At 38.3% G+C, this 14,993-nt stretch overlaps 1 protein-coding gene across 1 annotated transcript; it reads left to right on the forward strand.

Annotated features, from left to right (window-relative positions):
• The first annotated feature begins 9,980 nt into the window (after window positions 1-9,980).
• Window positions 9,981-11,336, forward strand: LOC134290485 (uncharacterized protein K02A2.6-like). The gene is made up of 2 exons (XM_062857636.1): window positions 9,981-10,452; window positions 10,513-11,336. Exons 1-2 carry the CDS (start codon window positions 10,062-10,064, stop codon window positions 10,980-10,982), a joined length of 861 nt encoding a protein of 286 aa, XP_062713620.1. The 5' UTR covers window positions 9,981-10,061; the 3' UTR covers window positions 10,983-11,336.
• Window positions 11,337-14,993: the final 3,657 nt, after the last annotated feature.

The raw sequence follows: 14,993 nt of genomic DNA on the forward strand, positions 1-14,993 counted from the left end.
ATCTGACATCAAATCGCACTTTTATTTGAGATTCCGCACTTACTCGTCGCATTTTTAACTGCGCAATGCGCAATACCCTGTAGCAAAACTGCAAACAAGTTTTTTTTTAACATGTTTGAAATAATCAATTTATTGCTGAAGCAAAAAAGGATACATATATCTCATCTGTCCCAGGAGATTTGAAAGGAACAAAGCTTTATAGTGCCCTCTCAATCGATTATATAGTTACAATACTCTGCACCGAAGCCAGAGAATCATAACTAGGTACAAGAAAAGACATCAGGTTCATCCGAAGATGTAATATCCACACAACCGGGGAAATGTGTGCTGAGTAAGCATTCCAGAACTTCCTCATCAGAGGAAGTGAAATCGCCATTTGACGAACGAAGTTCGTTCACTCGGAAATCCTTAGATTTCGCAAGAATTTTGTTTAAGTGACTGACTTCGTTTCATTTGTAGGTACAACGGTTTTTTCCAGCCGGATCGTTGATCAGACCGGAGAGCTTTCTTGTAGGCCTTGCGAGCCAACCTGGAAGTCTCCGAACCAGCCAAACGTCGTCTGTTCCAACTCATTCTACATTGCTTCCTGAGTTTCACCAGATCAGAGTTCAACCAAGGGGTTCCTCTTGTGGATAGGATGAGTATTGAGTATGCCTGAAATTTGACTGCAATCAAATCGGTAAAGAGATCCCAGTTGATTGACCGGGGATTCCTGAAACGCAAAGTTTACGAAGTAGCATTCACGTGTTCAAAAAAGATGTAGCGATGGTCAGATAAATATTGTTCATCTGACACATGTCATTTGGTCAGCTCGTGACTAATAATTAGAATTATTCTAGAAGAGCGATAAAGCGATGGCTAACATTTTCTCATAGCAGATACCATGAAGGTTGGACGAGCACATAAACCAAACATAGTGTTCATTCAACTTAGGGTTGGAATACTGGTAGTGACTAGTGAACCCCTTAGTAACTGCCCAGAGCTTTTTCAATGAATTTAACTCGTTTTAAAGCAAAGTTATCGACAATTACATGGAAATGATAGTTTTTCTAGATGTTCATGTTATTAGCTCAGAATGTACCTCCGACGATCGAAAAAATAACACAGTTTTTGTTTGCCTATTATGGACCCCATTTCCTAAAGAAATTAATGCCTGTGCCCCATCCCAGGAGAAGAGATGCCAACTAAAACAGAGTGTGCAACCTTCTTGGCAGCACCACTCCCAACAATGTTATGTTCAAACACCATTAGCCTAAAACGAAACGGTTGGTACGGTTGTCCCCGTTTCTTCCTTCATTCAATTCAAAAAGGTTTGTCAATCTTGTCATTTATAAGTGGATAACCTTTAACCTGATTGCCTTATGTTTTTGAATTACCGTGCGGTACCCATATTCTGAACGGTCGGTTAAGGGAATCTCACAACAAACACTAAAATAAATGGAAGTTCTTGTTGCTAGGGATAATGCTTCACATTACCATCAAGTGTGCTTGTTGTCTAGCTAAATGTACAAAATAAATTAAATCTCATAATAACTTCCAGTCCCTGATTTAGACATATTTTTGTTTGTAGACGACGTGGTCCTAATTCTGAATATACAGTGTTACTTACTACAGTCCGGTGCAAAAGTTTGGGATCATCTCCTCAAAAACATTGAAATGTTTTTCGATCATATCTCAGTCATCTTTCATTCAATCCACTCGTTCTTATAGACTCTTTTGAAAAATAAAGAATTAGATTTGATTCGTAGGTACTTATCGCAAATTTCATATGAAATTTTTAATATAAGTTCACCTAAGCCTTTATGTTTTTCCTAAATCTGTACGAAAAATTGTTTTCCGTGTGATTCAAAACTGGATCGACCAATTTTGAAATCAAAGTTGCATTAGAACCTTATTTCTATCCTCTTTAAGAGCCATACATTAGATTGTTGTGAAAAAATTCATAACACAATTTAAATTATCAAGTTAGGTTAACTAGTTACCATGCAATAGTTCGGGGTCAGCTTCCAAATGAAATCTGAGTAGGATTTTTATTCAAATCGTCATTTTTTTTTGGTACAACTTCAATTCCTTCTTTAACCGTAGTGTGGCCAGCAAAAAAACACCCGTACAATGCCGGCAGGGTACCCGGGTACCCACGAAACTGAAATGATCATATCTCCGTCAATTTTCCACCGATTTTATTTTTTTTCTGGCTCAACTCACAAACTCATTGTCTATCGATATAATATTTGGTTAGACCGGTCCGATTGCCGTGGGTACCGGAAAATCCGGATTTCCGGGCCTATGTATTCACTCAAAACAATCCTCGGGATTTTCGGTAGGTTAGTAGCAATATCGGTATCAATCATCCTAAAATTGCTTCAGCATATAGGGGAAATTACCTATTTTCGGCCGTTTTGTTCTCTTCGTCTTAAGGGGTTTTTCGAAACCTATTGAACTCAGAGTTGGTCTCAAATCCTTCCCAACTAAGCTGAATTATATGGCCAAGTTTCAGGCAATTTGGCTGACAAAAACCCCCCATGACGAAGAGAACAAACCTGCCGATAATACCCATTGTCACCCTAGTATCTGACCCTAGGGGCAAGACACTGCACAGTGGGAAAAATCGACCCAAAAAACGGATCTTTTAACGCCGCTGATTACGGTACGTGAAGTTGACCATTTCTGACGTAAAAAAATACGAGAAATCGATTGGTGCTAAATTCATTCACCGGCACGGCACGGGAAGTGGCCCATTTTGCCCTTTTTTCATACAAAAAGTGAATCAAAATGTACTTTCCATCAACTAACACGACTGTAGATCGTTGAAATTAGCTGCAGGTGTAATTAGAGGTTAATATAAATCATAAACACATATGAAAGATCCTTTTAAATGCTTATTTTGCCCCATATGCCTCAACAACTGCTGGAAATTGTGAATTTTACATAATAATGAATGGATTTTTAAGGTTACTGATTTAAATTTCTTTTTTTTACGGTTTATCGATTGGCTTTAGAATCATTCTTGGGAGGGTATAAATAGCTGTTCATTTTACCCCAATTTGCCCCGATTTGTTGTCGCCTCGTGTATGAATTGATTTCCCGCATTTGCTTATGTGCAAATTGATGGACTTTTGGTACTGAAAGGACGGTAAAAAATCAGGGCAAATTAGTTTATTCATCACATGACAAAAAATCAGGGCCAATTGGGGTGAAATGGACAGCTGTTCATACCATTCCCGAGAACGGTTCTAGTATAAATCGATAAACCGTATTTGTATATATCAAAAATGATCCATGACTTGATGTTTTGCATCCAGTAACATATCAAACCCATATAAAATATGTTATTATCTGGCAGTTTTAGGGGCATGTTGGGAAAAATAGGGACAATATCTTTCATATATGCGTATGATAACTGTTAGCTTCCAATTGCACCTAAAACTAATTTCAACGTTCCATAGCAGTATTTATTTTTTTTCATAAATACATTTTAAATCTCATTTTTTCATAAAAATAGGGCGAAATGGTGCAAATCGGACAACTTCCGAAGATGATCCTGGTGATAATAGATCTAGCGCTTTTTGTGTATGCCTAACAAATAAACTTCAAATCAGTAACATTTAATATCCACTCATAATTAGGAAAAAAAAGTTTAATTGTGAATATCCAGCAGTTGTTGGGGCGCATGGGGCAAAATAAGCATTAAAAAGGATCTATTATGTATTCTTATGATTGCTACTAACTTCCAATTACACCTGCAGCTATGTTCAACGATCTACAGTCGTGTTAGTTGTTTGAAAGTACATTTTGATTCTCTTTTTGTATGAAAAAAGGGCAAAATGGGGCAAAATGGACCACTTCCCGTGCCGTGCGGTGAATGAATTTAGCACCAATCGATTTCTCGTAATTTTTTACGTCAGAAATGGTCAACTTCACGTATTGAAACCAGCGGCGTTAAAAGATCCGATTTTTGGGTCGATTTTTCCCACTGTGCAGTGATAGACATTCGTTTAGCCGAGGCCAAAATTTTTTCAAAAAAGTGTCAGGAAACTCATATAAAAGATTTTATGATAAAACTTTTTTATCGTAGTGATAGCATATCTAGTACTGTTTTATAAAAATGTGATACATCACACTTACATATACACTGAAACAAAAACGAGGATAAAAACCCTTCAAATGTCATTTTTTGCCTAGACATTCGTTTAGCCAAATTGTACATTTTTTGGAATTCCATAATAAAAAACTAACAAATTTCGAAAAATATCCAACAAAATCGTTTTGTATGATGATCTGCATTATAGATCGACTTGTAAATCATGAATTAGATCGTTTTTGGACGTGTTGCCATATAAATTTTACATGCATCTCATAAAAATATGTCATAATATTGTAAATGTTTTTTTCATACTCGGTAAGTAGGCCTTGACCAGGCTAGACGGTCTTTTTTCTGCTTGTCAGATTTTTCTGCGTTTTCAAATATTTTCCATTTCCAGGTTTTTGAAGATTGCGAAATTAAAGGAAATCGATTTAGGATCAAGCAAGGATTTTCGCTGGAATATTGTAGAGGAGCAGCTGTTCAATATTGGGAGATCGAATTTTCTGGAGCTATTGTTTGAGCGGATTTTTGGAAGGCGGATTTGTTCGGAGAAGATTCAGTCAGCGGCGTTCTTTGAAGTTTTGGTCCAAGACCATTCAAGGATTTTGGATTCAAGAGTTCCAACTTGTGACGGAAGAAGCACCCAAGTAACCATGACGCTGGATATAGAGCATTAATTTCACTTTATAGTGTATTGTATGACGTGCGATATAAAGTTGTTTTATCATATAGGTACCATTAAAGTAGGTTTAATGTTGATAGTGGCGCTACTATTGTTGGTTTAAAGCAAGCTTTACTGTGGTGATTGCTAAAGCATATAAAATGCTTGTTCCATATAGCTAATGCAATCAAATCGTAAGGAATGCATACTTACGGCAACATGTCAAAAAAGAAAAAAAGTATGTTTTTCATTTTTCTATCTATTTTTATCTTCTCATGCCTGCTCCAATACTCTCACTCTAATATTTTTTTTATTGTGTTTCGGGAATTGAACCTAGACTACTGAAACTGGACCACGATGAAACTCAGACGCGCTAACGCTGTGTGCTACGATTACCATGTATTTTGCACCTGGAAAAATGTGCAACATAAGGTGACGTATACATAGCTCGTGCCTTAATGAGTTGTGTTTTCAGCAGCTCTAAAAAGTTGTGCTGGGGTCTGAATTCATCCTAATCGAAAACAAGCGATTACAGAACCGATTGATTCCACAAACGAGGATAATACTAAGATATAAATTTGTCTGTGTTGATTCTGTTCTTTTTGTTTTCATACGTGCTCACTTCTACCAATAAATACAATAAATAAGAAATAATACAAACAGCGCTTTAATCCTTTCTTTGATAAAATCGGGGCGTTATGTTAAATAACGAAACCAATACCCCACATAAGTGTTGTTCCCTCGGCATGTGATTGTTTTCGTGTCCCAGAAAACCATACAAAATATAAATTTTCAAACAGCACCGTCTGAGCTACGCAGCAATCCATGAACATTTTGGTTTGTTTTTCTTTTTTGTAATGGTTTTGTTCCTATAAAGGGTTTTTTTTTTCGAACTGAGGGATATTCTTCTGTTTACAACGAAAGAAACTTTAGTAAAGGCATATATAAAGTAATAAATGCTTGCATTATTGTTTGCCATGAAGCTTTTAACATGGTAATGCAATGACGCATTAATCAACGGCCCTATAGAACTATACCGAACTGTCAAAATCCCATAATGCCTCAATGCTTTCATAATGTAGATTAAACGCTTCATTACTTGACAGATGTAGAATAAAGAATCTTGCATTAGCTAAACTATAATATGATTGAATTAATGCTATGATATAATGCTTGTGGTTACTTGGGTACTCAGTCACAACCTTTTAGTTACAAAGCATCAATCGGAAATCTTAATATATGTATATTGCGATCCTTTGGATGCTGGTATATGAATATTTTGTTGGAAGCAGATTCTATGCGCTTGAAGTAGACTGCGTATTTGTCAAAGTACATAATGAGCCCACTCTCCGTTTTGGCACTTCATACAACAATTCAGTAACAAATTTTGAAAACGACGTATAATCAATGGTGTAGCATTGATTATACGTCGTTTTCAAAATTTGTTACTGAGTTGATGTATTTCAACCAGGGTTGTTAATAGTCATCGGAGCTGAAGCATAATCACTGACGACAACGGGAAATAAAAAGTCTGCGTCACTGAGTCAGCAGCTCTTGAATATTTTTCTTCAAACACCGTCAGTCAGTTTGCTGGTCGCGACGAAAAAGTTTTGTCGTTTCTCTTTATTGGCATTTTCGTTGAGTGGCTTGCACCGAACAGGGGAGGCGAACGAATAATCAGCCTCACGTGATTGGCTGACCAGAAAAAAAATGCAAAAATGAAACCCGCCTTCTTTCGGAATCGAACCAAAAACCTTCGGATTGGCAGCGCAACAAGCATACCATCAGAGCTAAATCGTCAGCTCTGAAAGATCGAGGCTAAATCGTCAATAAAAGCTTGACTGGTTCGCCTTTCGTCTGCAATCGGATGCGATGTGACGAAAACGTGTTCCATTTTCGTCGTTGCAAAAGGAGACAAAAGAGAATGACGAAAACTATAGCTCCCTGTTTTATTTTCGGTTCATTCTCGTCGTGGTTTCTTTGTCGGTCGCTGATGATGATGCAAGTGACGGAGTTTTATTAGCTGACGAACTTTTTTAATTTTTCGTCGTTGGTCGGTGACGAAACAGATGGTTACCAACCCTGATTTTAACATCCAACACCTTGCTTTTTCTATAACGAGTAACCTACAATATGGCAGTCCTGCACACCGCCTATTTTAATTGATGAAACTTGGCAGCTCGACTACATTTTTTTAGATTATTATCGGTATGACTAAAGTTTGTTTTTACACAAAAAAAAATTACTGAAGTGTTTCTATGATATCTGAATTGAGTTAGGTACAGTCAAAGCATCTTTGAAAAATCGTAACTACTCTTATCTATCTTATACATACGCAGCCAGTACGGAATCACCCTGGAAAGCAATCGTGTTACTTTTCTTGTCAATATTGAGGCTTGCAGCATATCATAGATATGACACATGCATCAAAGCGGCCAGGTCTACTGCGTTGTATTTATGCGCAAAGATGATTCTTCGAAATACTTGGAGTACAGAATATTTTCTTTCGGCAAGGTACTTCTCGAATTTACAGGGGAGGAAGGATGCGTGGACATATTGTACCAAACGATCCAGATAACATGTTGATGAATATGTTTTAAATATATGAAAATGTGGATAAAAGAGCTGTGAATAAATGTGTAATATTGGAAAGATCTCCCCAATTTTTGGGTTGTTTTTATAGATCTAATGTCGAACCTCCTATTCTGTATGATCGGTGTTATTCGCATGGGGTCTTCGCAGATTTTTTTTCTGCTTTGCCTTATTGTTTCTACAAGGGTGAAGTTTCCCATTTCGCACACTTTCTTCCTAATGTCTCGTTTATTTAATTTATATGTTTAAATTTATATTTAATAAACCACCCACTGACGACCACCATTTTCAAAAACAGCAATCAAACCAAAACTCCTTTGCCTTTTTCGAAATATTCACGACAAAACGAAAGGCGAGGCACAGCTCTTTCAAAGCGGGGGATCTCAGCCCGGAAAGTGAAGAAAGAAAACCTTGTGGTCACTTATTACCGTCAAATGGTATCTTTCCGGATTAGAAAATACGCACATCTTCTCACCGGAATCTGCGACGGATGACGATAATTTTGGAACTTCTCGGAACGAACTTCGCGAGTTATTTATTTGGACATTTTTCTAAATGTGCGAAACCAAACTTTACTTGCTGCGTAGCAACCCCGGCTCAAACATGTACGTGTTAAAATAGCAAAACTCACTGAATCACTATACATTTCTTCAAATATTAGTTTCGAAACGATCGGCCGAATCAAAAACTAAAGGTGTGATTATGAACAATCTGTTATGTATGCGTTAAACGGTTTAGATTTAGGCACTCAAATGAATATGTGCGTTCGATAAAATGATGAAGAGAGCGGTTCGCTCAACGAGTATGAAATAAAAGTAAGTCAGTCGAAGTCCATCAGTGAGTCGAGACAGTCAAGCTAATTCCAAGTGGTTTTAATATAACGTGAAAGAAGTGTTTGAAGTAAGGAAGTTTCCTCCGCAGAAGTGTAGTGTCCGCCTTGTAGGTTGAAGTCCACTTTGAGCAGTATATACAGATTTATCAACTGGCGACGAGGTAAACGAGCTCAGACAGGAATTAATTTCTAGAGTGAGTAAACGTAAGTATTCATAAGAGTTGTCTTTGGAAGTTGTTTGCTAGAAGAAACTCGGTAACGCAGACAGAAACTCGTAGTCATTTCGCAGAAAAGACTAGAGTGCTGTTGGGCGAATTAATAGTACCTAACAAATTAACAAATTGCTAATATTTGCCTATTTGGTATTGTGAACCTCATTCAAATCACTAAGTGGCGTGATAGTTACACCATTTTGTTAAATTTTCTTCACAGCCTCTTTTTTTCATCGGTACGCCATTGGTCTACGGCGACATCAATACTCAATAGAATATTCAATTACCTTCAGTAGCAAGTGAGGTCAGCGTGTGTGATAATTAGGATCGTGAGTTCCGAAGATACCAAACGAGTGGTTAGCCAGCCTCGGTTCGAGAATCTCTGTGATAACTAGGAAGAACGTAAAGAGTGCGTTACGTGGAAGAGGACATCGGGATCGAGCAAGATCTCCAGAGAGTGAGTTCATCGAGTCAAGCGCAGACAGACGATCGGCAGCCCGTGGCAGTAGCGTACTGGGATCAAGCATTGCATGAGCTGATCAGGCTAGTTGCTGGAAGCGGAGAGTGAGCAGGTGGTTGAGAGTGCATGACGACAGCGAGAGAGCGAGAAGTTCAACGTTGCATGAGCAGTGAGCAGTGAGGATTTTCAACTCGCGCAGCAGCATACCTAGTGAGATAGTACGGTGAGCGAAGGATTGTAGCTGAATTCCTGTAAGTAAGAAAGACCTTTTCTTTTCCGTTATAGGAATAAAATATTAAAATGTCGAATTCTGGGCTCAATGGTTCCATCGATCACTACCAACCTGGCAGATCCTTTACCAACTACGTTGAGCGATTTGAGATTCTCTGTCGTATTAACAAGGTGAAAGATGAAGAAAAATCATCCTGGTTCATGTCCTTAGGTGGTGACGAGTTATTCGATGAAATCAAGTTACTCTTTCCTAAGCAAGACGTGAGCACCCTATCTTATGAGGATATTGTTAAAAAACTTAAAGCTCGCTTTGACAAAACGGAACCTGCATTAATGTACCGTTATAAATTTGCAAATAGGTTCCAGGGACTAAATGAGTCTACAGAAAATTTTGTGTTGGCAATCAATTTATTGGCAGAAAATTGCAATTTTAAAGAGTTCAAAAATGAGGCGATAAGAGACAGATTGATTTTTGGGTTGAAGGATAAGGACTTACAAAAAAAATTGCTTTCGGAGGATGATATCGAACTGAAGGAGGTTGAAAAGTTAATAATAAGCAGTGAACTAGCGGGCCAGCGTTTCAAAGAAGTTGAAAGTACTAACCCTGGTGCAGGTGTTATGTCTGCTAAATATCGGTTAGGCAGAAAGAAAGACGATGATTACAACCAACAGCAAGCTGGATATTCAGGCCGATATCGTTCAAGAAGCAGGAGTTTTGATCGCGGACAGGGTAGGAATAATGGATTTACCAGGCAGAATAGCAGTCGGGAGCGTGATAATAGCCGCGACAGATATGATCGCAATACGCACAGTAACGCAGTTTGTAACTATTGCAAGCGTAGGGGACATATAAGGCGGAATTGTTACATATTGCAAAATAGAAGTGCTGTAAAGTTGTTGATGAGGTACAGGTTGTAGAATCACAGCAAGTCAGCAAATTCGATCGTTTGAAGCTACGTGATTCTAGTGCGGAGTCAGATATCAGTTGCATGCAAATTTCGTGCGTGAACAGCATTACTGAACCATGCTTAGTGGAGGTAGTAATTGAAAACATTAAACTCACTATGGAAATCGACACTGGCTCAGCTGTAGCAGTGTTGAGTGAGAACCTCTACAGAAAATATTTTAAACACATTCCTATTTTGACTTGTACAAAGAAGTTAGTTGTGGTAGATGGTGCTAAGCTTTCAGTAGTGGGACAGATTTCTGTAAGAGTGTGCATTAACGACCTTGAAATCAAAAGCACAATGATAGTGTTGAAAAGTGAGAGGGATTTTATTCCGCTGCTTGGAAGGGACTGGATGGAGGCTTTCTATCCAAATTGGAAAAAACTATTCATTAACAACATTGAACAGACGACCAAAGAGCAACAAGCCTTAGGTATGATAAAAACAAAATATTCAAAAATATTTGATAAGGATTTTTCAGATCCCATTGTAGGGTATGAGGCTGAACTGACAGTTAAACCCGATCAACCAATATTCAAACGTGCGTATCAAGTGCCCTACAAAATTAAGGACAAATTTCTTGAACACCTGGATATGTTGGAAGAACAAGGCGTTATAACCCCGGTAAAAGCGAGCGAATGGGCTTCGCCCGTAATTGCTGTTTTGAAAAAGGACAACGAGATCAGAATGATTGCGTTAGGAACCCACGTTTTGACGGCACACAGAAGTCAGCTAAAAAAGATGTATCATCCGAATCGACGCTCTAAGGTGATTATGCCGGTGAGAAATAAACAGAAACGTCGACGTGTATCTATCGAGGAAGAACAAGACTTCCCAGGGTTTCCTGAAGCACAACTTCAATCGGAAGAACGACAGGCGAAACACAGGAAAGTGATGATCAGAAGCCCTATCGAAACTAGATCAAAGAAGAGGCTAGGTGCATGTCGCACTGAAAGCGAATAGGTCATTCAATTATTTCAATAATTGTTATCTGAAATTTACAATTGCATTAATTAGATTAATCCAATTTCTGAAAAAGGGAAGAACTGTTATGTATGCGTTAAACGATTTAGATTTAGGCACTCAAATGAATATGTGCGTTCGATAAAATAATGAAGAGAGCGGTTCGCTCATCGAGTATGAAATAAAAGTAAGTCAGTCGAAGTCCATCAGTGAGTCGAGACAGTCAAGCTAATTCCAAGTGGTTTTAATATAACGTGAAAGAAGTGTTTGAAGTAAGGAAGTTTCCTCCGCAGAAGTGTAGTGTCCGCCTTGTAGGTTGAAGTCCACTTTGAGCAGTATATGCAGATTTATCACAATCGTAACTATTTTTATAAGAAAATCAATACATTTTCGTTATGCATGATCCTAAAATTGGCGAAGAAGGGAAAACTTTATTCATAACATACTTAAGCAAAGCTTGTCAATTTAAACCTATTATTTTTCTGCGTTTGTATTGTCACTCTATCACAATTGTATGTCAGACAATTTGTTGTGTTTTTCGTGTAACGATCTATGATATTGTTTGGTTGAAAATTTCAAAGCAAGTAAAAATAAAAAATTTAAATATTTGATACAAACTAAAATAAATTCCTACCTATACAAAACAAGAAAATCATTCTCTAGAAACTATATACCTGGCAACAAATCCATACTCATGTTCTTTCGTCTCCTCTTTACGTTACACAGAGAGCTAAACGCGAGAGAGCGCACGAGCCTACGGATAGAGACCGTACTTTGCGTGTCTCTATATTCTAAGCCCTGCTACGAACCGTACGTAAACTTTTCGCTTTCGAGCCCTACTTAGCAGCGACCGGTGCGGTTCGCTTCTTTGTTCGGGGCTCTACTTAACGTTAAAACGCTTGATTGAGCCCATGAGTGGGCTTGGTCTAAGTAACTCTTTTCAAAGACTTAAGTTTTTCCAATCAAGCTCCAGCCAACTCCTTTCGCGTTCGAAGGCTTGGGTAATAGGAGGGATTAGAAAAAGATTAAGCTTCTCAAAGTGCTTGGTAACGAAGGATTTCGAGTAGCAAATAAATGAGCGTTCTGGTGCTTGTCTGCTACCGTCTTTATTGTTCGATCGCCTTTTATACTCTCGTCCAGACATCCCAAGTAACCACAAGCATTATATCATAGCATTAATTCAATCATATTATAGTTTAGCTAATGCAAGATTCTTTATTCTACATCTGTCAAGTAATGAAGCGTTTAATCTACATTATGAAAGCATTGAGGCATTATGGGATTTTGACAGTTCGGTATAGTTCTATAGGGCCGTTGATTAATGCGTCATTGCATTACCATGTTAAAAGCTTCATGGCAAACAATAATGCAAGCATTTATTACTTTATATATGCCTTTACTAAAGTTTCTTTCGTTGTAAACAGAAGAATACCCCTCAGTTCGAAAAAAAAAAACCCTTTATACACACTAAGATCAGCTCGGTATTTTTCCCATCTTTTTACTGAGTTCTCAACAGCAGATTTAACTCGGTACGCTCGGTTGTTTCTTTTACGGATATTCTGTAAATAAGTTACGGAGCTCAGCTAATGAACTGTCAAAAGTTACTGAAGCACGGTAAATATCATTACTGGTGAACGGTAAATACGATTACCGAGCGTACCGAGATAAATCTGCTGTTGAAAACTCAGTAAAAAGATGGAAAAAATACTGAACTCAGCATATAAATTACTGAGCTGGAACATCTGAATCTTAGTGTGTAGGAACAAAACCATTACAAAAAAGAAAAACAAACCAAAATGTTCATGGATTGCTGCGTAGCTCAGACGGTGCTGTTTGAAAATTTATATTTTGTATGGTTTTCTGGGACACGAAAACAATCACATGCCGAGGGAACAACACTTATGTGGGGTATTGGTTTCGTTATTTAACATAACGCCCCGATTTTATCAAAGAAAGGATTAAAGCGCTGTTTGTATTATTTCTTATTTATTGTATTTTTTGGTAGAAGTGAGCACGTATGAAAACGAAAAGAACAGAATCAACACAGACAAATTTATATCTTAGTATTATCCTCGTTTGTGGAATCAATCGGTTCTGTAATCGCTTGTTTTCGATTCAGACCCCAGCACAACTTTTTAGAGCTGCTGAAAACACAACTCAATAAGGCACGAGCTATGTATACGTCACCTTATGTTGCACATTTTTCCAGGTGCAAAATACATGGTAATCGTAGCACACAGCGTTAGCGCGTCTGAGTTTCATCGTGGTCCAGTTTCAGTAGTCTAGGTTCAATTCCCGAAACACAATAAAAAAATATTAGAGTGAGAGTATTGGAGCAGGCATGAGAAGATAAAAATAGATAGAAAAATGAAAAACATACTTTTTTCTTTTTTGACATGTTGCCGTAAGTATGCATTCCTTACGATTTGATTGCATTAGCTATATGGAACAAGCATTTTATATGCTTTAGCAATCACCACAGTAAAGCTTGCTTTAAACCAACAATAGTAGCGCCACTTTCAACATTAAACCTACTTTAATGGTACCTATATGATAAAACAACTTTATATCGCATGTCGTACAATACACTATAAAGTGAAATTAATGCTCTATATCCAGCGTCATGGTTACTTGGGTGGTTATCATGATTATGTGACCAACACGATTCACAAAACGTTACCTCTACAATTGTTATACAAGCTTTTGCATTAGATTATTATAAGCGATTTGCTTAATGCTAGATCACAGAGAACAGACATCTAGGCATGAACAAATTTCATTCGGAAAGTTGTGTAAGGATTTGAATCTTTACTTGAGTAAGGTTGCAAACCAAAACACGATGAAACCCCTAACGCCATCAAACACCATATTGCCGCAGTCAGTGGTGAATTGAAACATTTCAAGTGATGAATTAAATTAATATGGGAAATTAACCGATTGTAGCGCCACGCTATTGCCACTTTGACTTGTGTTGCCAATATCAAATTGTCGTTAAATTCCTTATAAAGTTTAAGAAACCAAAAACTAATTTGCTCGCCCCTCGGAATTACACATAGAGATAAGTGACATTTCAACACACGAACACTAGCGCGAGTTTTTCCTCACACAAAATTGCACGCTAATACAAAGGCTATTCAGATTGCATATGCAAATATTACCCAATAGATTTGCGTAAAACGGGTAAATAGCGATAAAACTAACCTCCGGGGTAAGAGTGCAAATGTTTTCCTCACAGTTTCACAACTACATTTACAAAAAAGGCACGCATACATCTGAACGTGATTACCACTATTGGTTGTCTTTTCAATTTTACATTGAATAATTCATAATTATTATGATTTCCCAGGTGCTTTTTAGTTGGCTGACAGCTCAAGTAACGGGGGCTCAACTAAAAAGCCACCTAACTATTAAACCCCCAACCAGCGGGTCCCGACTGTACCGCTACTGTTTGTCATCAGAGATCCTGATAGTGGCTGTATGTTCCTAAATTCGTCGAATTTAAAATTTTGTCCTCAAAATTACTAATCAAGCCCCACCGTGTCGCACCGTTACCTCAAGCCAGCCGAGGGGTTTTAATTTCATTCATAAACACAACACAAAGAACGTTATTGGTTGGCAGCACTTTTGTCTGGCTCGCTCGTCTGCTCGCGGTTGCGGTTCTGTCGCTTCGTCTCGCTCTCACAACCGAAAACAGCCAAGCAAGCACCGGTTCGTCCGTTCGGCGCGCCGCTGGTGCGGCATTCTCTCTCCTTTGCTCATTCATTCCGCGACGAGCGCTCGTACCGTGTGGTCGACAAAAGTTTGCGCGTCTCCTAGCTGACCAGTGTGTTCGCGTCATCCCCGATCGCCGCGTCGGAAATCGGCGGAAAGCCCGGTCTGCCTGTGCTGCGAAAAGAGGAAAAGAAACGGCGAAAAATAATACCGCGCGCGCGTTCGGTCTTTTCTACGTAAATTTTGAGGTTGAGCTCGCTGCTGCTGCTGAGCTGATGCCAGCCGCAGGAAGGTGTGAGA

The sequence above is a fragment of the Aedes albopictus genome, chromosome 3 (genome assembly GCF_035046485.1).
Source record: "Aedes albopictus strain Foshan chromosome 3, AalbF5, whole genome shotgun sequence".
Lineage (NCBI taxonomy): Eukaryota > Metazoa > Arthropoda > Insecta > Diptera > Culicidae > Aedes > Aedes albopictus.

Bases quoted from the DNA above. Each gene is read 5' to 3' on its own strand.
- LOC134290485 (XM_062857636.1), top strand. From the start codon at position 10,062: ATGCAAATTTCGTGCGTGAACAGCATTACTGAACCATGCTTAGTGGAG. The intron at 10,453-10,512 runs GTATGATAAAAA...ATCCCATTGTAG, and splicing joins CAAAGAGCAACAAGCCTTAG to GGTATGAGGCTGAACTGACA.